Raw genomic sequence first — 23,373 nt, 5'->3', positions numbered from 1 at the left:
TCCCCTTCTCCAACTCTGTATCCCTTTTGCCAATCAACTTTGCAGCTCTTAGCTTCTTCCCTCCCCCTCCTGTCTTCTCCTATCATTTTGGATCTCCCCCTCCCCCTCCCACTTTCAAATCTCTTACTATCTCTTCTTTCAGTTAGTACTGATGAAGGGTCTTGGCCCAAAACATCGACTGTACTTTTTCCTATAGATGCTGCCTGGCCTGCTGCGTTCCACCAGAATTTTGTGTATGTTGCTTGAATTTCCAGCATCTACAGATTTTCTCATGTTTGCAAGGACTTCCTTCTCAGTTTCTATTACGAGTCTGGTTTTCCATGACACCTCAACGCCAAACAAACTTAACTGAATTCTCTTCTTGGAGCTTGTAGTTCCCCATACAAGTCTGCCCAAAGAGGACTTCTCTTTTTCAACATAATATATATTTCTTAAATGCCTTGTGTCTGGAAAAAAACTATAGTGTGAAAAGCAATTTGCAGTTTATCCCCTGAGTTTGTGCTGTTTACAGCAATTATGGTTGTCATGCATCAAAATAATTCATGGAAAGGATTGGAGGGTGGCAGATGTTATTTCTTTGCTGAAGAAAGGTAATGGGGATTTTTGGGTGGCGGGCTGGAGATATGTCTTGACCGAAGGAGGAATAGTGCACTGCCTCCATCCGCTAGCCTTCAGGGTCACGCGAAGCCATGGGAGCAGGTGGTGGATGGTCATATGAGCATCTGGTGCATGTCACAAGACCTGGTTCTGCGACTGCTGGCGCCAGGTAAATAATCTCTAAAGAGTGTTGATAATGGGTGAGGGCACCCGTCTTGTGAAGACACCACCCAGAAGAGTCAATAGCAAACCACTTCTGTCGAAAAATTTACCAAAAATAATCATGGTCAAAGACGATGATGATGAATAAGGTTATCCTGGGAATTATAGACCAGTGAGGCTTACGTTAGCCATGGGCAAACTATTGGAGAGGATTCTTAGAGACAGGATTTATAAGCATTTGGAGATGCATAGTCTGATTGGGGATGGTCAGGATGGTTTAGTGAGGAGTAGTTGACACAAGCTTGAATGAATATTTTGAGAAAGTGATAAAGCTTATCAATGAAGGCAGAGCAGTGGATGTGGCACTACTGGTATTAAGTAAAGCATTTGACAAATTCCCCATGAAAGTCTCATTCAGAAAGTCAGGAGGCATGGGATCCGGGGAAACTTGGCACATGGATGCAGAATTTGCTTGCCTACAGATGGAAAATAGATGGTTGTAGATGGAGTGCATTCTGCCTGGAGGTTCTGCAGGGTTACTTTTAGGGCCACTGCTCTTGCTGAATGACTTGGGTGAAGAAGTGAAAAGATGAGTTACTAATTTTGCAGATGACACAAAGGTTAATGTGTTTGTGGGTAGTGTAGAAGGTTGTCGTAGGTTACAACAGGATGCCGAACCAGGCTGAGAAAAGGCAGGTAGAGTTCAATCTGGGGAAGTGTGAAGTGATTCACTTTGGAAGGTCGAATTTGAAGGCAGGATTCTGAACAATGTGGAGGAACAGAGAAATCTAAAGGTTCACACCCACAGATCCCCTAAAGTTGGATAGCAAGTTGATAGGGTGGTTAAGAAGACTTATGGTTCTTCGTTATTCAAATGATTGAGTTCAACAACCATGAGGTAATGAAACTCTGGCTAGACCACAGTTGGAGTTTTTGATTCAGTTCTGGCCACCTCATTATAGGAGGGATGTGAAATCTTCAGAGACAGTCCAGAGATTCACCAGGATGATGCCTGGATTAAAATGCAAGTCTTATGCGGATAGATTGAGCGAGATAGTGCTTTTCTCTATGGAGGAAAGCAGGATGAGGGGAGACTTGATAGAGGTGTGCAAAAGGAAAGAGGCATAGACTGAGTGGACAGCCAGGGACATTTTCTAGATCAGAGGTGATTGATACAAAAGGACATAATTTAAGCTGATTGGAGATAAGTGTAGGGGGAATGTCAAAGGTAGAATTTTTACACGAAGAGTGGTGGGTATGTGGAAATCTCTGCCAGGGGTAGTGGTAGAGGCAAATACATAGAGGCATTTAAGAACTTTTAAGTTGACACAAGGGTGAATGAAAAATTGAGGACTATGTCAGAGAGAAAGGTTAGATTGCTCTTGGAGTAGATTAAGGGGTTGGTACAACATCATAGACTGAACTGTTCTATGTTCTATATTCTAAAAACATTAAATATGGCCTTCAGGGAAGGGTCAATTCACATAGGTGTTTCTTTAGTTAAAAAAAAGCATGAGACGATGAAGAAAAAGACATCAGCAGTGGAGTTTTGAACATTTCTGAAAGTTTCTGGTATTTTCAAAATTTCGATAAATTGAAAACACTAGATCCTTTTTTAAATCTATCTTATCTAAGCGGCAATGGAAAAATCATGTAAGTGTCAACAATTGGAGGAGTGAGGTGGCATTGAATTAAGTTTGCTGCGGGGATGAAAATTAACAGTTTCCAAGGGCAGTGAGTTTAAATCTCAACACTTGAAGATGCTAAGTCTAAAAGGGTAGCCAGAGTGATTGATACAATCAGAGATTATAGTCTAGAATTTAATTGAAAATCCGTTTTCATTGTCAAACTTGAAAGAATCAGTTTATTAAAACTTGATGATAAGAGTTGAATAAATATAGCTGACTAAGAGATCAAGCCAGGCAACAGAAATGTTCATCTTGGTATTGTCAGCATGTATGCAAATATTACCACCAAAATATTAAAGCCAAAAAAAATAAATCTAATCTTGCAACTTTGAGGAACATCTAAATTGAAGCATGAATGGAAATGGATCTTCCATGGATATGTGCCAATGGCTTTGAAGTGAGCTGAAATGGAACAAGGGATGGGAAGTGGACCAAAGGGAAGAGGTAGAATGGAGTGCTCCACCCTTATACGGAGGCCTTACCAAATATGGAGGAACAATGGACTGCCCCCAAGATGCAGAATATATCTGTTTTTTTTTTCAAATAATCTTTCTGCAACTAGGTTACAATAATTTGTACAGAAAGAATTGGGGAGTATTGTTCTCCTTGAGGACTATGTGCTTTTCTTCTTAAGCTGCTCATTTTGTCCCGTTGCTGCTTTTTCCCAAAGAAAATGGGTTGGCATACAAAAACCCACAACATAAATTGAATTGTACAATTGAATGGCCAACAATTATCACACCCTTCAAAACGAAATATAAAGGTCAATGTACGAGGGGTGATTGATAAATTCGTGGCCTAAGGTAGAAGGAGTCAATTTTAGAAAACCTAGCACATTTATTTTTCAGCATAGTTAGTCCAGCAGTCGTGGAGCACACGGATCCCTTCTTTGTAGAAGAGGTCCACAGCAGGGGTGATTGATAAGCTTGTGGTCTAAGGTAGAAGGAGATGAGTTAATAACTTCAAACTTTCTGCATTTTCACTCAAAGAGTTGAACTGCACGTGCATGTAACAAGAGCATCTTGGACCTCCAGGTGGTCCACAGCAGGGGTGATTGATAAGTTTGTGGCCTAAGGTAGAAGGAGATGAGTTATACAGCTCTTCTTACATGCAAACGCAGTTCAACTCTTTGAGTGAAAATGCAAAAAGTTTGATGTTAATAACTCATCTCCTTCTACCTTAGGCCATGAACTTATCAATCACTCCTGCTGTGGACCACTTCTGGGGGTCCAAGACGCCGACCTACAAAGAAAGGATCCATATGCTCCACGACCGCTGGACTAAGTGTGTACCTGTAGAAAAAATAAATGTGCTACGTTTTCTAAAATTGACTCCTTCTACCTTAGGCCACGAACTTATCAATCACCCCTCGTACGCTGCCTTATCAAATATAACTTGGCTGCCATATTATTCCCCACATTGTCATGGTGGCCACACTTTAAAAAGCGCTTGACTTCTTTGGGGTTTCATGGAGGTTAAGAGAGGCCTTATTACATACAATGTATTTCTTCATGCCACTGTTTCCTTTCCCTCAGGTTCTCCAGGCCCCCCAGGTGAGCCATTGATCTACAGGTACGGTTCCGTCATTACTATTCATTGGTCCAGTGGAGACTCCGGAAAAGCACCCATCAGTCGATATGTCATTGAGGCCAGACCATCAGGTGAGAAGTATGACTCATCAAAATGTGTCCTACCTTTCACCTCAGTGACATGATTGAGATCTGCTACTGAATATTTGGGATTTAGTTTGATTAAGTATTTTTGTTCGTTTAAATAACTAATTGTGGATTATGTGTAAAAATATGTTAATTGCATATGTCATCACGCTACCTCATGATACGTGTGCATGCAGCTCGCTTGAAAGTAAGCTCGAAGTTACACCACAATCAAGAGAATCTGCAGATGCTGCAAATCCAAGCAACACACACAATATCTGGAGGAACGAAGCAGGCCAGGCAGCATCTATGAAAAAGAGAACTGTCAAAGTTTCAGGCCAAAACCCTTCATCAGGGCTCTGATGAAGAGTCTCGGCCCGAAACGTCAATTGTACTTTTTCCATAGATGCTGTCTGGCCTGCTGAGTTCCTCCAGCATTTTGTGTGTGTTACTCAAAGTATTTTGGACTTCTTGCATCTTCTTATAATTATTCCAATGCTTTGAAGTTACAAAACATAACAGTACGCATATAAAATTTATTACTCTGCATTTCTGGGGATCCATATTTTAATTCCTTGTGACCAACTTAGCATCCAAGCAAAGTGTAACAATAAACAATTCTAAATAAATTCAGAAAAAAAATTATCAATGATACACAAATCACAATATTAAGTGCATTTTTTGATGCAAGATTCTTTGTTTTACAGGAAGGGTACTGAAGTCTTTAAAGGGTTAATAGTGTTTCACTAAACCAACATCTGTTTTTAAGTACTTGTTTAATTAAATTTTCCAGGAATGTTTCCATCTTGTTTCCATGTTGTTTTTTTTCAATCTTTAAGTTACATAAATTACCCCTATCACTTAATTTTACAATGTTGTCATTACACTGGGCAGTATTAAGTAACAATAAAAAACAAATGTAAAAGACTTTTTTAAAAGCATTGCAAATAAAATACAGATCTGTCATGCTGATTAAATAACTGGACATGGTAAAAGCTTATATCTTGAATCTAATCTTACTATGAGCAACATTCATCTAGACTTTGTCAAGAATCCCATTAATTAACTCAAATATTTTTTTCTTGCTTTGGGGTATGGTAAACAGGCTGAGAACACTCACTCCAAATAGTTTTTGAAACCTTTTCACCAATTAAATCCTTCACAGATTAGGAGTGGGACCAAGTATGTTCACATCATATGGACGAATTGTTTTCAGTGCTGCTGAACGAAGTCCTTAAAAGGTGCATGGAAATGTATCCTCTGTGTCATGCACTAAACATAGAACTGTGGTTGGGGCCAGAAGTTATACTCATAGAACCAAATTTCAGAAGAGGAGCACTATTTGTAATTGCTGATACATGTGAGACAAACGTATAAATTGCAGGTAATAATTAGCTTCTCAGGCAGTGTCCATGGAGAGAAAAACAGACAAAACTATTTATATTCAATGATCAGCACCAGCGACCCAGATTCAATCCTTATCTCAGATGCTGTCTGTGAAGAGTTTGCAGTTTTGCCCTGTCACTTGGTGGATTTCCTCAGGGTGTTCCAGTTCCCTCCCACAACCCAAAAGGATGCTACTTAGTTGTTTTAGGAATGCTTACAAAATACTGGAGGAACTCAGCAGGCCGGGCAGCATCTATGGATAAAAGTACAGTCGACGTTTCGGGCTGAGACCCTTCATCAGGACTGGAAAAAAGAGATGAGAGGTCAGAGTAAGAAGGTTGGGAGAGGGGAGGAAGAAGTACAAAGTGGTAGCTGACAGGTGAAACTGGAAGAGGGGGAGGGGTGAAGTAAAGAGCTGGGAAGTTGACTGGTGAAAGAGATAAAGGACTGGAGAAGGGGAAATCTGATAGGGGAACACAGAAGGCCATGGAAGAAAGGGAAGGGGTGGAGCACCAGAGGGAGATGATGGGCAGATAAGGAGATAAGGTGAGAGAGGGAAATGGGAATTGGGAATAGTGAAGGGGGGGGCAATTACCAGGAGTTCGAGAAATCGATGTTCATGCCATCAGGTTGGAGGCTACCCAAATGGAATATAAGGTGTTGCTCCTCCACCCTGAGTGTGGCCTCATCGCAGCAGTAGAGGAGGCCATGGACTGACATGTCGGAATGGGAATGGGAAGTAGAATTGAAATGTATGGCCACCATGAGATCCCACTTATTCTGGCGGATGGAGCTTAGGTGCTCAGCAAAGCGGTCTCCCAATCTGCACCGGGTCTCTCCAGGTCTTCTGTTTGTGATTGACTACCTAGCTGATTGCCCACTGCATTTTGTCCTTGATGTAAGTTAATGACAAAGGGAAGCTGATGGACAACTGTGAGAGTGAATAAGTTGCAGGGGTAAATGGAATGGAACCAATGGAATTGCCTCTGTGGGAATTGGTATAAAACCAATGAGCCAAGCAGCTTCCTCCTCTGTGACAGGAGGTATAATTATAATGTCTGTGCGGGTTCTTATTTTAGCTGCATGAAGTGCCAGGATTGTACTGAAACACTAGAACTGCTAAAACATTTACATCATGTTTATCCCACTCTCTCCATCTGCACTGCAAACCTCAGATGTCTGCATACATACACCTCAGCTTCTTTTTCTTTTTATAATTAAAGAATGATTTACACAATCTCACTGTTTACCTCTCTGAAGGTTTGCTGATGCTCTGATTTTCTCAAAGTGACTTTGTCAGTGTCATATCTACTTCTTGATTCCACTTCAGCTTATTTAATAAAGAAATTATTTTAAGTTAGACACAACAGACAATGGGGTCTGTTGGAGTTTTGCAGGAATTGATGGAAAGAAATAGGATGCAGGGAAACAAATGAGGCAGCATTCTGGATCCAGAGGGGAATACTGGAGGACATCCTGCCAGGTTCTTGCAACCTGGGTGGACAAAAGCAAAACTGCGGATTGTGTGAGCAAACTGTCCACAACATGGTGTTGGGAACCCTTCAAGATGAAGGACTGGAAAGGACTGAGGTGGTAGCAAGCAGCAGGATAAGTACTATTCTCTGTAGCTGCTAACATAATCCTGCAAACTGTGTTGCCTGCCAAGTGCCAGGGTTAAGGAAACTTCCTTGGGGCTGGACAGGAAATTGCAATGGGAGGGGAAAGATACAGTTTCTATGGTTCATGCAAGAATGAATGACAGAGACAGTACAAGGAAGGAAGTTCTGCTGAAAGAGTATGAGCAGTAAGGATCCAAGGTGAAAGCCAAAGCCACAAATACGAAAATGCTTGGATTATGCTCTGAGCTATGCACAAATTGGCATGGGGTAAATACCAATTAAATGCAGAGCTCAGAGATCGTATGGGAAAAATAGATGTCATTTTATAGGGACAGTCACCAGCAAGGGCGAAGAGAGAAATGTTATTTTGGAACAAGCATTACTTGAATCAGGCTGTGATCTGGTGATAACCAGAGATCTGGATAAGACTTCAAACTAAAATGCTGCAAGGATTGGGGAAAAGGGTCAATTCCGATAAAGGTAAATTTAGAAAATTATAGAACAGAAACAAGGCAATGGTACAAGATACAAAATGGAAAATGACAAGAGTCTGTCTGTAAAGAAAAGTGCAATCTCTAAATACAGTGCATATTGAGTCTACATAGAGTCTACCTTTAATTCAAGTCAGAGTAGAGAAAAATGGTAAAAAGACAAAATCAAAGGCTCTTTGTTTGAATGCTTGCAACAATCACAACAGTGTAAAGTAAAAACACAGTTTGAAATTAACATATAAACAGAGGCATGGTTGCAAAGTGATCAGGCATGGGAACTAAATCTTACAGAATACTTATTTCTTGGAAGAAATAAGCAAACTGGAAAAAGTGGTAAAGTGGCCCTGATTTTCAAGATTGGGTTAAAGGCAGTAGAGAGAAAGGATCCTAGTGCAGGAAATCAAGTGAAGCGAAGAAACAGCAAGGAACAGGAAACATTGGAGGGAGTTGTACATAGGCACCAGATGGTAGGCACAGAATTAATCAGGAAATTGGATGTGAATGTAACGAAAGTGATATAGAAATCATAGGGGACTTTAACCTGTGTGTAGCCAAGTTAGAGAAAGTGTGGAGAATGAATTCATGGAGTGTATAGCAGATTAATATGTTCTGGAACTAATGAGGGAACAGACTATTTGAGATCCAATAATGTGAAAGAGTTAATTGATGATGTGGTAGTTGAGAGGCCTTTCGGAAATAGTGATAGAATTTTATGTACAAGTTGAAAGTAATTTAGTTTGGTCTGAAACCAGGTTTTTAAATCTGAATTAAAACAAATTATGAAGGTATATGTTGTGAGTTGACTATGGTAACTGGGAAAAGGCATGGCAGTAAACAAGCAGTGCCTAAAAAGTAAAAAAAACTGTATAGTTGCAAGAAAAGCTATATCATTTTGAGGTATAAAAAGCTGAAATATGATCCAGTCAGGGATATCAATAGAAGTTAAAGACAGCAACAAATCAAAGAAAAAAAGCTTATAATGTGACAAAAACCTAATAAATTAAGGAATTGAGGGGGGATCTGATTGAGATCTGATTGAGACATGTAAGATTATTAAGGGATTGGACAAGATAGAGGCAGGAAATATGTTTCAGATGCTGGGAGAGTCCAGTACCAGAGGGCATGGTTTAAGAATAAGGGGTAGGTCATTTAGGACAGAGTTGAGGAGGAACTTCTTCTCCCAGAGAGTTGTGGAGGTGTGGAACGCGCTGCCTCAGAAGGCAGTGGAGGCCAATTCTCTGGATGCTTTCAAGAAGGAACTAGATAGGTATCTTATGGATAGGGGAATCAAGGGTTATGGGGACAAGGCAGGAACCGGGTATTGATAGTAGATGATCAGCCATGATCTCAGAATGGCGGTGCAGGCTCGAAGGGCTGAATGGTCTACTTCTGCACCTATTGTCTATATATCTTCTCTGCTGGAGGTATTCTACGCTTGGCACTTCTGTGGGGCAAAAATTATTTGCTGCTTATTACTCCATGCCTGAATGTTGTCTCAGTCTTGCAGCTTCATTTGCTGTGGAGTTATGAGTGGTGAGGGGAAGGTCATTAATGAAGTGACTAAAGATGGTTAAGCCCAGGACACAGCCCCGAGGAACACCAGTAGTTAGATTCTGGGATAAAATAATTGTGCTCTGACAGTCATGGACATCTCCTTTTGTGAGATACAACACCAGTCATTACAGTGTTTTCCTGTCATTGCCGATTGCCTTTAGTATTACGAGGGTGCCTCATTGACTTAATGTCAAGAGCAGACAATCTAACCTTTTAGTCCATGAGTGACCTAAGAATCTGATGAGATATGGAGTCGAGCGGTCCTGGGCATCAGTGAGCAGGGTGTACCTAAGCAAATGCTTCTTCATGGCATAATCGATGACTACTTACCTCACTTTGCTAATGATTAATGATTGCACGGTTGTTAGCTTGATTGTATTTGTCCTGCTTTTTGTGAACCAAGCATACTTTCTATATTTTCTGATAGGTGCCTGTGTTGTACTGGACCAGTTTGTCTAGAGGCTGGTCCGGTGCTGGAGTAGGTTATCTGTACTATGTGTGGGATATTGCTTAGTCCCATAGTCTCTGCTCTATCTGATGTTCTTTGCCATTTTTGACATTAGATGGAGATTGAACACTGGGTTCTGTGATGGTCCAAATCTCAGGAGCAAGCCTATTGGATCATGTATGTGGCATGTCTGGTTAAATGTGGCTGCAAATGTTTCAATCATGTCTTCAGCATCACGTGCTGGACCCAGTATTGTTGAGGACAGGGATGTACTTGGAACATCCTTCTTCTGTTAGCTGTTTACCACCATTTGTGATCGGATATATCAAGCATGAGGTTACATATTTTGGTATCATACATTTCTTCTGCTGATGATGGTCCACACATGAGTGCCCAGTTTGCTGTGAGCCTCTCCCATTGGAGGGCAAGATTACTATAAGGAATGCAAAATGGCTTGCTGGAATCACCCTTCTACTTGAGTCCTGGCATGTCCAATCCTCCATTTTAAAGTTCTCATCCATTTCTTCACATCCCGCCATGGTTTCACCATGGTTTTGCAGTTCCCTGTTTTTGTAATTTCCTTCAATTTCATAATCCCTGACCTATCTGTGCTTCCTGATTTCAAAAGGAAGCATGCGGTCTGCATTGTTTTTCTGTTAACCACATAGCACACCTTCCTTATAGTGATGTCTACAATCATTAAATGTACGAACTGTAACCAAAGAGATAAGGTGGCATGAACTCATCTTCTCCCTTCCAAGCCTTTCACTTATTACCTTAAATCTGTGTGACTGGTTTTCAACTTTTTGTTTTGCCCCTCTGGACATATTTTTTTTACATTTTAACTAATTCTCTCTTTGGCCTCTATTATTTTAAAGAAATCAACTTCCACCTGGCCCTCATACCAAAAATTGCTCAGTTACGGTAATAAAGCTTGTGCATCCCCACTCCGTCCACTCAAGTGCCTTCACATCCTTCTCATAATGTGGTGACCAGAACTGTGCACAATACCTCAAGTTTTAAAATCATTTAACTTTCATGTTCTTATACTCTACCGCTTTGCTAATAAATGTTAGTCTCCTGTATAGCTTCTGAATCTTTTTGCCTGCCTTCCCTGTTTCTTTCAGGCATCTGTGGATATTTGTTTCAGATTGGAACATAGAACATTAAACAGTACAACACAACACAGGCCCTGCGGACCACTTTTTTGTGCCAACCTTTTAACCTACTCCAAGGTCAATCTAAGCCCTTCCCTCCACATAGCCTTCATTTTTCTTTCATCCATGTGACTATCTAAGAGTCTCTTAAATCTCCCTTACACATCTGCCTCTACCTCCACACCCAGCAGTGCATTCGGAATCAGAATCAGGTTTAATATCACTGGCATATGTCGTGAAACTTGTTGTTTTGCGGTAGCAGTACATTGCAGAACATAATAATAAAAGAATTATACATTACAATAGGAAATACCCATTAAAATGAATGAAATAAGTGGTGCAAAAAGAGAACAAATGAAAGAAAGAAGAATAGGGAGGGAGCGTATAGGTGGTATGGTGTAGATTGAGAAATCTGATGATGGAGAGGAAGAAGCTGTTCCTGAAATGTTGAGTCTGTGTTTTAAGGGTCCTGCACCACCTCCTTGATGGCAGCAATGAGAAGAGAGCGTGTTCTGGGAGATGGGGGTCCTTAATGATGGTCCTTTTTGAGGCATCACCTTTTGAAGGTGTCCTCAATGCAGGGGAGGCTAGTACCCATGATGGAGCTGGCTGAGTTTACAACTTTCTGCAGCTTTTTCCAATCCTGTGCCGTGCCCTTCCATACCAGACAGTGATGTAAGCAGATAGAATGCTCTCCGTGGTACAACTGTAGAAATTTGTGAGAGTCTTTAGTGACAGATGAAGACTAACACATCACATGCCTTCTTAACCGCCCTGTCGATTTGCACATAAACTTTGAGGGATATATGGATGTGCACCCCAAGGTCACCCTGTTCCTGTACACTGCTGAGAATTAGACCATTAGCTCTGCTATCAAGTACAACCATCCAAAGTTTACCACTTCATACTTCCCTGTATTGAACTCCAATTGCCAATTCTCAAACCAGCTCTGCATCCTATCAATATCCTATTGTAACCTGTGACAATCTTCTACACTATCCGGACCACCACAAACCTATCTGTCATCTAGAAACTTATGACCCAACCCTTCCACTTACTCATCTAAGACACAAGTAAAAGTTACAAAGTGCAGTGGTCCCAGAAGAGATCCCTGTGGAATATCTCCAGGCAGGATACACTCTATCTACTACCACCCTCTGTCTTCTGTGGGCAAACCAATTCCGTATCCATGCAGCCAAGTCTCCCTGAATCTTATGCCTCTTGACTTTCAGAATGAACCTGCCACAGAGAACCTTGTCAAAAACCTTACTAAAATCCATATACACCACATCCACTGTCCTATCTTCATCAATTTGTTTTGTCACTTCCTCAAGAAAGTCAATCAGGCTCGTGAGGCATGACCTGCCCCTCACAAAGCCATGCTGATTATCCCCAATCAAACTATGCTTCTCCAAATGCTCATAAATCCTTTCTATAAGCATCCACTCCAATAGTTTGTCCACCCCTAATGTAAGCTTCATTGGTCTATAATTTCCATTTTTATCCCTAATGCCTCTCTTGAACAAAGGAGGTACCACCCTCCAGTCTTCTACTACTATTCTTGCGGCCACTGAAGATGAGAGTTTATTGAATCATTGTAGCTGCTTTCTATGTTATTTTCATTGAAGAAACTGACAAAAGCATTACTTTCCATTGGATGTCTGAATGGTCTGTCTTGGTAGTCCTATTATGGTATTTCCTTTGCTCGATCAAAATCAGAATCAAAATTACTTTATTGGCAGTATTTAAAACATACCAGAATTGATTGTGGTTCAGTGCCAAGCATAAAAGACGGGAGCATACCATAACAGACAACACAATAGCAACCAACAGTTTCCAAGGCAGCCATAAGCAATCAACAATTAGTACAATGATCACATGTACAAACATCAATAATCAAACTTAATTAAATGTGATCATATGAACAGAATCAATAATTATCAACAGAACAAAGATGAGATAAAACTTTATTTATCCCAAAGGAAATTATTGTTGAAAGATTGGTCTGTCAGAAATATATACTTTAAAACATAAAATGTAAGCATTGGGGAATGAAAAAGAATACAAAATGTATATTAAAAAGTAGTAGTGCAAAATACAGCTGTGCAATAAAACCATATACTTATATACTTAAGGAGGAAAGGTTGTAGAGTCTTATAGACACAGGGAGAAAGGATCTCCTGTGGCGTTCAGTGGTGCACCTCGGTGGAATCAGTTTGTGCCCCTCTGTTTGTCCAGTATGCCATGGAAGGGTTGAGAGGGACCGTCCATAATGCTCCATAGCTTCTGCAGCAGGAAAGAACACTCAACAGATGTTGTGCAGGGACATTTAGGGTATTACACCTGAGTGAATTTTGTTGAGAAGCTACAGCAAAGAAGCTTCGGAGATTACATGTGTCCTAGTGGTGGTGGACTTGTCGTGTCTCCCTGATGGTAATTTGGTGAAAAAACAACTGCTAGGGTGGGTGAAGTCAGCAGTAATTTTTTCAGCTCCTTTCTTCGCTCTGGCGATGAACAGGTCTTTGAAAGTCTGTAGCTGACAGCCAATCATCTCCTCTGCTAAGTGGGCCGCTCGCCACAACCTGAACTTGGAGAGAGAGAGGAGACAGCAAGAAACCAAATGGTGATAGAGATGGTCAGTCTCAACGATAGCTGAGTAAAAGCTAACGTTAATCAGGCAGTCATGTTATTGAATGCTGTCATAATCAAACAAGAAACTGCCCACACCGATATATTTCAAATCATAAATGCAGACTTCACTCGGGCTTGTTTGCAGTCATCTCTGCCCAGTCATCATCCTAGAGGGGATAACTTCTCTCATCTTCACTCGCCCCCATCACTAAACTGTTCCCACAACCTAAGGACTGACTTTCAAGAACTTTTCATCTTATGGTCACCATATTTATTGCTTATTTATGTTTTTCTCCTTGGTATTTACACCGTTTGTTGTCCTTTGCACGTTGGTTATTTGTCCGTCCTGTTAGGTATGGTCTTTCATTGATTCTCTTGTGTTTCTTGGATTTACTATGTTTGCCCACAATAAATCAAATCTCAGGATTGTATATGGTGACATATATGTACTTTGACATTTTAACAGTCTCTCATTCTTTGGGACACTCTTCTGTTTTCGTGGATGTCTGTGTGTAGAACAAGAATTTCAGGAAGTATATTGCATACATTTCTCAGACGTTAAATAGAGCTATTGAAACATATTTTAAACTTTGAAAGTGAGTTACAGTTTCACATTCCAGCGAGTGACATCATTCCTCTGGATCGGAATCACTGAAGATTTATGATACAGAAGGGCACTACTCAGATCATAATGACCATGCTGGTCAAAAAAGGAGTGTTACACTTAATCCCACCTTCCAGCATTTGCTTCATTATCCTAAAGGTCAGAACACTTCAAAAACAAATCCATGCACAGTTTTAAGATGATAAGGCTTTCTGCCTCTACAGCCCTTTCAAGCAATGAGTCCAGAAACCTACCATTCACTAGACAAACCTCATCTCTCTTCTACCAATCATTTTAAATCTGTCCTTGAATTTTATGATGTTTGTGAAAGAAAACAGCTCCTGCTTATTTACTCTAAATTGCACCTTCATATTTTATGCATTTCTATTAAATGTCCTCACAGGCTCCTCAGTTCCAAAGGAAATTCCCTGAACATATCTAGTCATTGCTTCTTGCTAAAGTTTTCCAGTCTCAATAATGTCTTTGTAACTCCACTCTGCATCCTCATCAGTGTAGTATGGTGACCAGAATTGTCTTCAGTCTTCAGACTGTACCTTGGACATGTGACCATTGCTGAGCTTATAGTAAAGATCAAGTAAGTAATTAATCTTGCAGTTTTTTACGTGATAATTTCTTCCCAGAATTTTGTATCATGTGTTAACGTTTTACTATAATACCTCTGAAAATACTATTCCATTAAATTGAAATGTATCCAGATGCTGTAGCTGGTGACTCAGCCAATAAATGTTCAGCTCAGAAGCTTGAAGAATGAAGAGGACTTAGGATCAATGTTGGTCTGTTCTAAGTTAGATGATCTCAGTCAGAGTAACTACAAAGATCCCATTTTTTAATTGCACTATTATTGACCTAAAAAGAAAATCGTCAAAATTGGTTCTATTTACATATTATCATTACATATGAGCCTGATAACGTAGGGTGAAACATGATTCGGTTTGGCTCCAACATTTCCCGCTGTCAAATAGTTTGCTAATTGATTAATTGCTCCGGAATTTTTAGATTCTGCTTTTAGAATTCCCTGTTTCTGGAATTGATTGTGAGTGGAGGCATGAGAGTCTGCAGAGTGACAGAATTTGGAGCAAAACCAAGATGCTAGAGGAATTCGGTAGGTCAAGCAGCATCTGTGGGAGGGTAGGGAATTATTTATTTTTCAGGTAAAGATCCTGCTTCACAACTGTGAGTGGAGGAGCTAGCGTAAAGAAAGGGGGTTGGGTGAGACAGGGCATCACAGGCAGAGCTCTGAAATACAGTCACTCACGCTGCATGGTCTCAACAAAGCAGAGGAAACCCCACCTGGTGACCCTGTGAACACAAAATAATCTGCAGATGCTGGGGTCAAAGCCACACTCACAACACAATGGAGGAACTCAGCAGGTCGGGCAGCATCTGTGGAAACCATCAGTCAATGTTTCGGGCCTTCTCCTTCCCACCCTCCCCCCACCTTCTTTCTAGGGCCTCTGCCCCTTCCCTCTTCAGTCCTGACGAAGGGCTCCGGCCCGAAATGTTGACTGATCGTTTCCACGGATGCTGCCCGACCTGCTGAGTTCCTCCAGCGTGTTGTGAGTGTTGCTGGTGACCCTGTGATCTCTGTCTTGGAGGCCGATGTTAGGCTGTCTTTAAGGAGGGTGAACCCTCGCAGGTGGCAGGCCCCGATAGAGTACTTGGTAAGGCTCTGAAAACTTGTGCCAACCAAGTGGCGGGAGTATTCAAGGACATTTTCAACCTCTCACTGCTATGGTCGGAAGTTCTCACCTGCTTCAAAAAGGCAACAATTATACCACTGCTTAAGAATAGTAGAGTGAGCTGCTTTAATGACTGTCACCCAGTAGCACTCACATCTATGGTGATGAAATGCTTTGAGAGGTTAGTTGTGGCTAGAATGAACACCTGCCTCAGCAAAGACCTGGACCCTGACCCACTGCAATTTGCCTATTGCCACAAAAGGTCTACGGCAGACGTACACAGCCTTAGATCACCTGGACAATAAAAATACCTACGTCAGGATGCTGTTTGTTGATTACAGCTCAGCGTTTAACACCATCATTCCCATAATCCTGATTGATAAATTGCAGAACCTGGGCTGCTGAACCTCCCTCTGCAATTGGATCCTCAACTTCTGAACTGGAAAACCACAATCTCTGTGGATTGGTGATAATATCTCCTCCTCAATGACCATTAACACTGGTGTACCTCAGGGGTGTGTGCTTAGTCCACTGTTCTACTCCCTCTATACCCATAACTGTGTGGCTAGGTTTAGCTCAAATACCATCTATAAATTTGCTGATGATACAACCATTGTTGGTAGAATCTCAGATGGAGACGAGAGGGCGTGCGGGTGCGAAATGTGCCAGCTAGTTGAGTGGTGCAGCAGCAACAACCGTGCACTCAATGTCAGTAAGAGGAAAGAGCTGATTGTGGGCTTCAGGAAGGGTAAGACGAGGGAACATGAACCAATCCTCGCAGAGGCATCTCAGATACATAAGGTGATGAAAAAGATATCTGTGATACTTCATTAGTCAGATAAAACACAAAGGTGCAGGGAAATTTTGGTTAAATTTGATAAAACATTGGTTAAACCACAGATAATATATGTTTTATTCTGGTCAACACAATATTGGAAAATCATGATTACGCTAAAAAGGACTACAAAGGATGTTCACCAGAGTGTTGCCTGCAATGCAAAGTTTCAGTTAAGAGATTGGATACCCTAGGTTTGTTTTCTTTGAGGGAACCTAAATGAGTTATACAAAGTCGTGAGAGGTGTGGATCAGGTAGGTGGTAAGAAACATTTCCTCATAGCAAAAATATGTAACACCAAGGGACATAGATTTAAAATAAGGGATTGAAGGTTCTGAGAAAGAAACATTTCAGCCAGCAGGTAACTTGAATCTGGAATGCTCTGAGGGAGTGCTGAAAACAGGTTCTCTCACTTTCATTGCTGGACAAGCACTTGGAATTGTCAGGAGATAGAAGACAACCAGCCAATTACTGTGAAATAGGATTGATACTCAGTGGTCAGCATGGCCATTGTGAGAGGGAGGGCCCTGTTTCCACACTCAGTAAGTGTATCATGTAATACGACAGACTCCAGTGGAGAAGAGCATGACTCTAATCGCAGGTGGCAGCCAAGGCAGTGACAGCCACCTGCTACTAGACTCAGGCCAATTCAATTAAAGGAAAAATTGTAATCAGGTAGATCAGCCACGGGGAAAAGAGCCAAAGAGTTTGGCACGTTTGGTGCAGTGACTTTGTAGACTGCCTTTATTTTGGGCATCTAGCCATTCCTTACAAGTCTCTGTGGCATATGTGCCAAACACATTCAGTCTTATCCTATTTCTGTGAAAAATAGTCTACAAACTGAAGACTATACTATTTCTTATTCCACGTGGAGGCATTCTTTTACTTTCCATGCACATACCCCATGGAATGCAACTTCACTGTGTGTGGACGTCATCAACACCATTCTGATCTGTTTTCTGAGGCTTGGGATGGGTGTGGTCCCATCAGTAAGATTAGATATTTTAGTTGTGTGTTATCTTTTATGTCGCTGACTGGCCAGTTACTTTGATAATGCATTTACTCTGAACAGAAACATGTTTGTCCATAGGACTTCCCTGCAAAAGCCTCCCTCTGCTAAAGTTGTGCATGTATAAGACTGCGCTCATGGTGGCTGAAAGGCCACAGATTGAGCCAGGAACATAAAACATGTCATCAAAATGAAAATAATACGTTCTTCTGCTTGGGGTTGAATGTTTATCATTGCTGTGGAATTCAGCTGTTATGCTGGGAAAATGTACAGATGTCAGAAGCCATGATCGTAAAAGATGCTTTGATCTCCAAGATTACACGGTGTCTTGTTTTTCTGTAATAAAGAAGACTGGCTTGAATGGCTTTATTTTTTATTTTATTGAGATACAGTGCAGAATGTGTCCTACCAGCCCTTCGAGCCGCACCACCCAGCAATCCACCCGATTTAATCCTAGCTTAATCACAGGACAAGTTACAATGACCAATTAACCTACCAACATCTTTCGACTTTGAGCATCCAGTGGAAACCCACACGGACATCCAAACTCCTCGCAGGCAGTGGCGGGAATTGAACTCGGGTCGCTGGTACTGTGAAGTGTTGTGTAAAATAAAGGCACCACGTCTAGTGTGAAGAAGAAAGCATTTATTTACTTGCTGATTTGCTGCAGTTTGCAAACAAAATGCAGAGAGAAAATGATGCTTTCCTGTTATGTTACCAATGATTAGATGAGCTGTTCAGTAAAGATTCTGATTTCCTTGGTCATTGCAATATTATCAAGACAGTAGTTCCCAATGTATGTGGCAGCTGTTTGTCAGGTAGGAAGTTGATGACACTCTCCGCAGCACTGAGGATTGCACCCGCTGCTCCAGGCTTTGTTTCTGTGAGCTCTGCGACAATTAGCTCCACTGTGTGATGAACTGAGGCTGGGGCTGTGGGCCTGGTCCAGGATTTGTGTCTGTGGACTCACTTTCATTCTGAATGCTATTGCTTGTTTTTATTGTTTGCACGACTTGTGTGTTTTTCTTTCTCTGCGCATTGGCTGCTTGTCTTTTTTAATGGGTTCTTTCGGGTTTCTTGGTTTGTGGCTGCCTGTAAGGAGATGAATCTCAAAGTTGTGTAACTTTGATAATAAATGTACTTTGAACTTTGAACTTCAAAATTCCAAGTTGTGCTGAAGGTCCACCTATGCAGAAAAATGGCTCTTTATGGTTTTTAATAAATGACTTGGATGAAGAAGTGAATAGTATAGAAGTTGTTGTAGGTTACAGTGGGACACTGATAGGAGTTGGGCTGAGAAGTGGCAGATGGAGTTCAATCAGGAAAAGGGTGAAGTGATTCACTGTGGAAGCTCAAACTTGCAGGCAGAATTCTCAATCATATGGAGGAAAGAAGAGATCTTAGGCTCTATGTCCATAGGTCCCTCAAACATGCAGCGCAAGTTGATAGGGTAGTTAAACAAAAGATATGTGGTGTGTTGGCTTTCAATAGTCGGAGGATTGAGTTTACGATCCACTGGGTAATATTGCAGCTCTATAAAGCTCTGATTAGACTACACTTGGAGTATCCTGTTCTGTTCTAGTCACCTCATTATAGGAAAGATGTGGAAGTTTTAGAGAGGGCGCAGAGGAAATTTACCAGGAAGCTGCCTGGATTAGAGAGCGTGTCTTATGAGGATAGGCTAAGCAAACTAGGGCTTTTCTGTTTGAAGTGAAGGAGGATGAGAGGTGACTCGTTAGAGACATTCAGGGTAATAAAAGACAAAGATCAAATGGTCATCCAGAGACTTTTTCTCAGCGTAGAAATGGCTAATACAAGGGGGCATAACTTTCAGGTGTTTGGAGGAAAGTGTAGAGGGATATCAGAAGTAGATTTTTACACAGAGAATGGTGAATGTGTAGAACGCACTACCACCTGTGGTGGTAGAGGCAGATATATTAGCCACGTTTAAGCAACTTTTAGATTGGCACATTTGGGAGCGAAGGGTTAGATTACTCAAAAAGTAGGTTAAAATATTGGCTGAACATTGTGAGTTGAATGGCCTGTACTGTGCTCTACTGTTCTATGTTAGAAGTATTTAGTTCACTTGTTTTTTGCTCTTGAAACCTGGAACACTGTTTTCTTAGTCTAGTATGTGGTTTTGGAATAATAGTCAGAACTCTTCTTGCATCACCTTTCGCGGTGATGATATTTGGCTAGAGGCTGTAGTGCTCTAACATAGTTGCATTACAGCCATGGGTGGAATACAGTGACCACCTCAGTGTAAGTTTCAGCAGTGGCTTATGCCAAAGGAAAATATGCCACCTGAATCTGAGGCTAAGTCTGGTGGGGAGGGAAGTCTTGGAAAGAGAGCTAGAGGACTAGAATCTGGGGCTGAGCTTAGGTATCTGAGGAGGGTATTTAGCTGAGTTGGAGATTGGTTAGTGTGCAGGAATGGCACAAAGATGATGAGATTGATTAGGACCAGGATCCTGATTGGAGTCAGCAGTAAGTTTAATAAGCTGGAGAGATCAACACCATGTGCTTGGTATGGACTAAAGGATCAAATTGAGGCGACACCTTGCAGAATCCTCATTTAGAATTGAGGTAGTCAATCATTATTGCCTAAGGAATGTGCAATGAGGGATGATCATTGGAAAACTTTGTCTAGTATTTCTCAAAATTCCAACTAAGGAAAGCCATATGGGGAATAATGTCACACACAAAATGCTGGTAGAACACAGCAGGCCAGGCAGCATCTATAGGAAGAGGTGCAGTCGATGTTTTAGGCCGAGACCCTTCGCTGTGTTCTACCAGCACTTTGTGTGTGTTGCTTGAATTTCCAGCATCTGCAGATTTTCTCATGTTTGGGGATTAATGTCATTCCATTGCTAAATCCCTTTAAGTACATTGATTCAGATTGGAAAGTCCCCTGTCAAATTTTCCAAGTCAAGTTAAATGATCCAGAAGTGGTTGTTACTGCTCATCACTGTGGGAGAAGTTATCCCTCAGTTGTGCAACACTGGAAAAAAGCAGCATTACGCTGTTTGCAAGACTTGTCACCTGGAACTCTGGTTTTAGGACAAACATGGTGAGCTAGGATTGTTACAGTGAGACCAGAAAATCCTAGTCTGTCAGCAGTTGAGACAGTATCTGTGAAAAAGAAACAGAGTTAATGCTTCAGATAAAAAAGCTGTTTCTAACTGTTTTTATTTCTGATTTCCAGCATCTGCACTTTAAAATTTTGGTTTGTTGCAAGAATTTGCATTTTGTTTTTCTGTTCCTTGTTTTTAAATTGACTGGTTCCTGGCCTGGTTCCAGTCACCGCTATTTCTGAAATGGCTGTTCTTTGTGCATATCTTTCTGTTGTGCCATGCTAATTATGATTTCTGTGCATACCACCAGCTATCACATAATTATTACTTCACTCAGATGCTCTTGCATTTCCCAGTAATAATCAATGCTTCAGGAAATGTAATAGAAAAAAGTGAAGGAAGAAAACAACTTCAAAAAACACTTTTTTTTGTGAAGGAACAAAGTAGTTTTTAAAAACGTTTTAATAAAAACTGGAACTATCCTTACTCGGTGGAATGGACCATGAACAATACCACACTTTTTGCTCTCTTTTTGCACTACTTTTTTATATTTCTTGTTGTAATGTATATTTTTATGTATTACATTGAATGCTGCTGCAAAACAAAAAATTTCACAACACATGTTAGTGATAATAAACTTGATTCTGTATTATGTGAGGACAAGTTTTTTGCCTTTGGACATTTTAGGATCTTCAAGTTACTCAGTTAGTCAAATTAGCCACACCTTCCACATTTAATTAATTATGAGACATTCTTGTTGGCATTTAGAGCATCAGGAGTTGTGCTTTGATCTCCCATTATCATCAGCTCCAGATGATAATGCTGTGAAGGTCATATCTCTGACACCAAGTTCAAAAAGTTGGACGTTGCATCAGCTGCATTAATCTTACTGACAAAGCTGTCAAATTACTGTTGTACAACTGATTTGCAGCTTGCCATATGGCCCAAAGATCACAGCTGCTGTAAACAAAGATAAGCACGTTGTGATACCTTCGGAAAATACGACACAATGTGGAAATACCAGTTTTGAAGCACCAGCTTCAGCTTTATTTGTAGCATGTGGAATTAGTGTTACTCTTGCAACTGTATGGGATTCATTGCCAGACACGATTTGAGTTGGGCATCTCATGAAAAGCCACATTAATTCCATTTCATTCTGCATTCTTTGACTCATGAAATATTTCTGCCACAACCTACCGGAAACTTTAGCAGTTAACTGAGAAACATGGGCAACAGTAGATGAGTTAATGTCCTTCTGACAATCAGTCTCCCTAAACAATGAAAATTAATGACTGGACAAGTTCATAAACAACGGGGAAGGATTATAATTTATGGTCAAATCTAATTTATTATCAAAGGAAGTAAGTCAGCAGGGGAAAACAAAAATTGAAATAGTGGATTCAGAGCAAAGTAAAAAAGAGGTGGAAAATAAGAAGTGTAAAAATTATAAATTTGAATTTTTTTTACTAAACAAATTGACTACATACTGGAATTAGAGGAGCTGTGTAAGTATTGTTATGGGAAGACAGGTCATTAACTTATTACCTCTCTGTGATGTGTTTAATGGGCAATTGAAGCGAAGATGCAGCAAGTTCTTAAAATTGCATTGGTAAGGTACCATTAATTTGAAGCAAACTCCAGTGCATTCTCAATCAACCACAAAAATCTTGAGATCAGCTGCTCCCATTTTTTTCATAATTCTCTGAATATACTCCCAGTTTGCACAATAATAAACCTACACCTCATTTTTTTTTCCCAGCAGCATATTAGTGGAACTTATTTTTTGGTCTTTGACAGATAATCCATGGCCAGTGGGCTTGATAGTCATAGTCATAGTCATACTTTATTGATCCCGAGGGAAATTGGTTTTCATTACAGTTGCACCATAAATAATTAAATAGTAATAAAACCATAAATAATTAAATAGTAATATGTAAATTATGCCAGGAAATAAGTCCAGGACCAGCCTATTGGCTCAGGGTGTCTGACCCTCCAAGGAAGGAGTTGTAAAGTTTGATGGCCGCAGGCAGGAATGACTTCCTATGACGCTCAGTGTTGCATCTCGGTGGAATGAGTCTCTGGCTGAATGTACTCCTGTGCCCAACCAGTCCATTATGTAGTGGATGGGAGACATTGTCCAAGATGGCGTGCAATTTGGACAGCATCCTCTTTTCAGACACCACCGTCAAAGAGTCCAGTTCCATCCCCAGAACATCACTGGCCTTACGAATGAGTTTGCTGATTCTTTTGGTGTCTGCTACCCTCAGCCTGCTGCCCCAGCACACAACAGCAAACATGATAGCACTGGCCACCACAGTCTCGAAGAACATCCTCAGCATCGTCCGGCAGATGTTAAAGGACCTCAGTCTCCTCAGGAAATAGAGACGGCTCTGACCCTTCTTGTAGACAGCCTCAGTGTTGATGGATTAATTCATTAAAATGAAACTGGAAATGATAGTTTAGTGAATCTTCTGATTGCTGCGATATGTTCCAGCAAAACTGCCTTCTGAAGTTACCCAGTCATTTCATTGATGCACCATCTAGTGCCAACCATGGTTCTCCTCACCAAAAGTACCTCTCTGCCAATACTGACATTTGTATGTCGTCACCAGAATGCCTTTGTTTCAATGGAAGTCCCTATTGATGATTCTGATCCTCATGTTGTAATATCCTGTTTCATCATAAATGTATAAATGTTTTAAATGCTTATTTATCACTGTTGTGCTTTTAATTAATTAATACTGTACCAGGTTACAAACAACC

The 23,373-nt window shown here is 40.8% G+C and overlaps 1 protein-coding gene across 1 annotated transcript in view; it reads left to right on the top strand.

Moving 5' to 3' along the window:
* Window positions 1–23,373, top strand: part of LOC134360278 (protein sidekick-2-like) — a 983,228-nt gene that overhangs the window by 837,591 nt on the left and 122,264 nt on the right. The window contains exon 40 of the mRNA XM_063074455.1: window positions 3,983–4,108. Within this exon, the coding sequence (XP_062930525.1) occupies window positions 3,983–4,108 (126 nt within the window). The remainder of the gene's footprint in view (window positions 1–3,982; window positions 4,109–23,373) is intronic.

Source organism: Mobula hypostoma, chromosome 22 (assembly GCF_963921235.1).
Source record: "Mobula hypostoma chromosome 22, sMobHyp1.1, whole genome shotgun sequence".
Taxonomy (NCBI): domain Eukaryota; kingdom Metazoa; phylum Chordata; class Chondrichthyes; order Myliobatiformes; family Myliobatidae; genus Mobula; species Mobula hypostoma.
The sequence above is the reverse complement of the archived record's forward strand: the minus strand, read 5'-3'. Positions and strand labels throughout refer to the sequence as shown.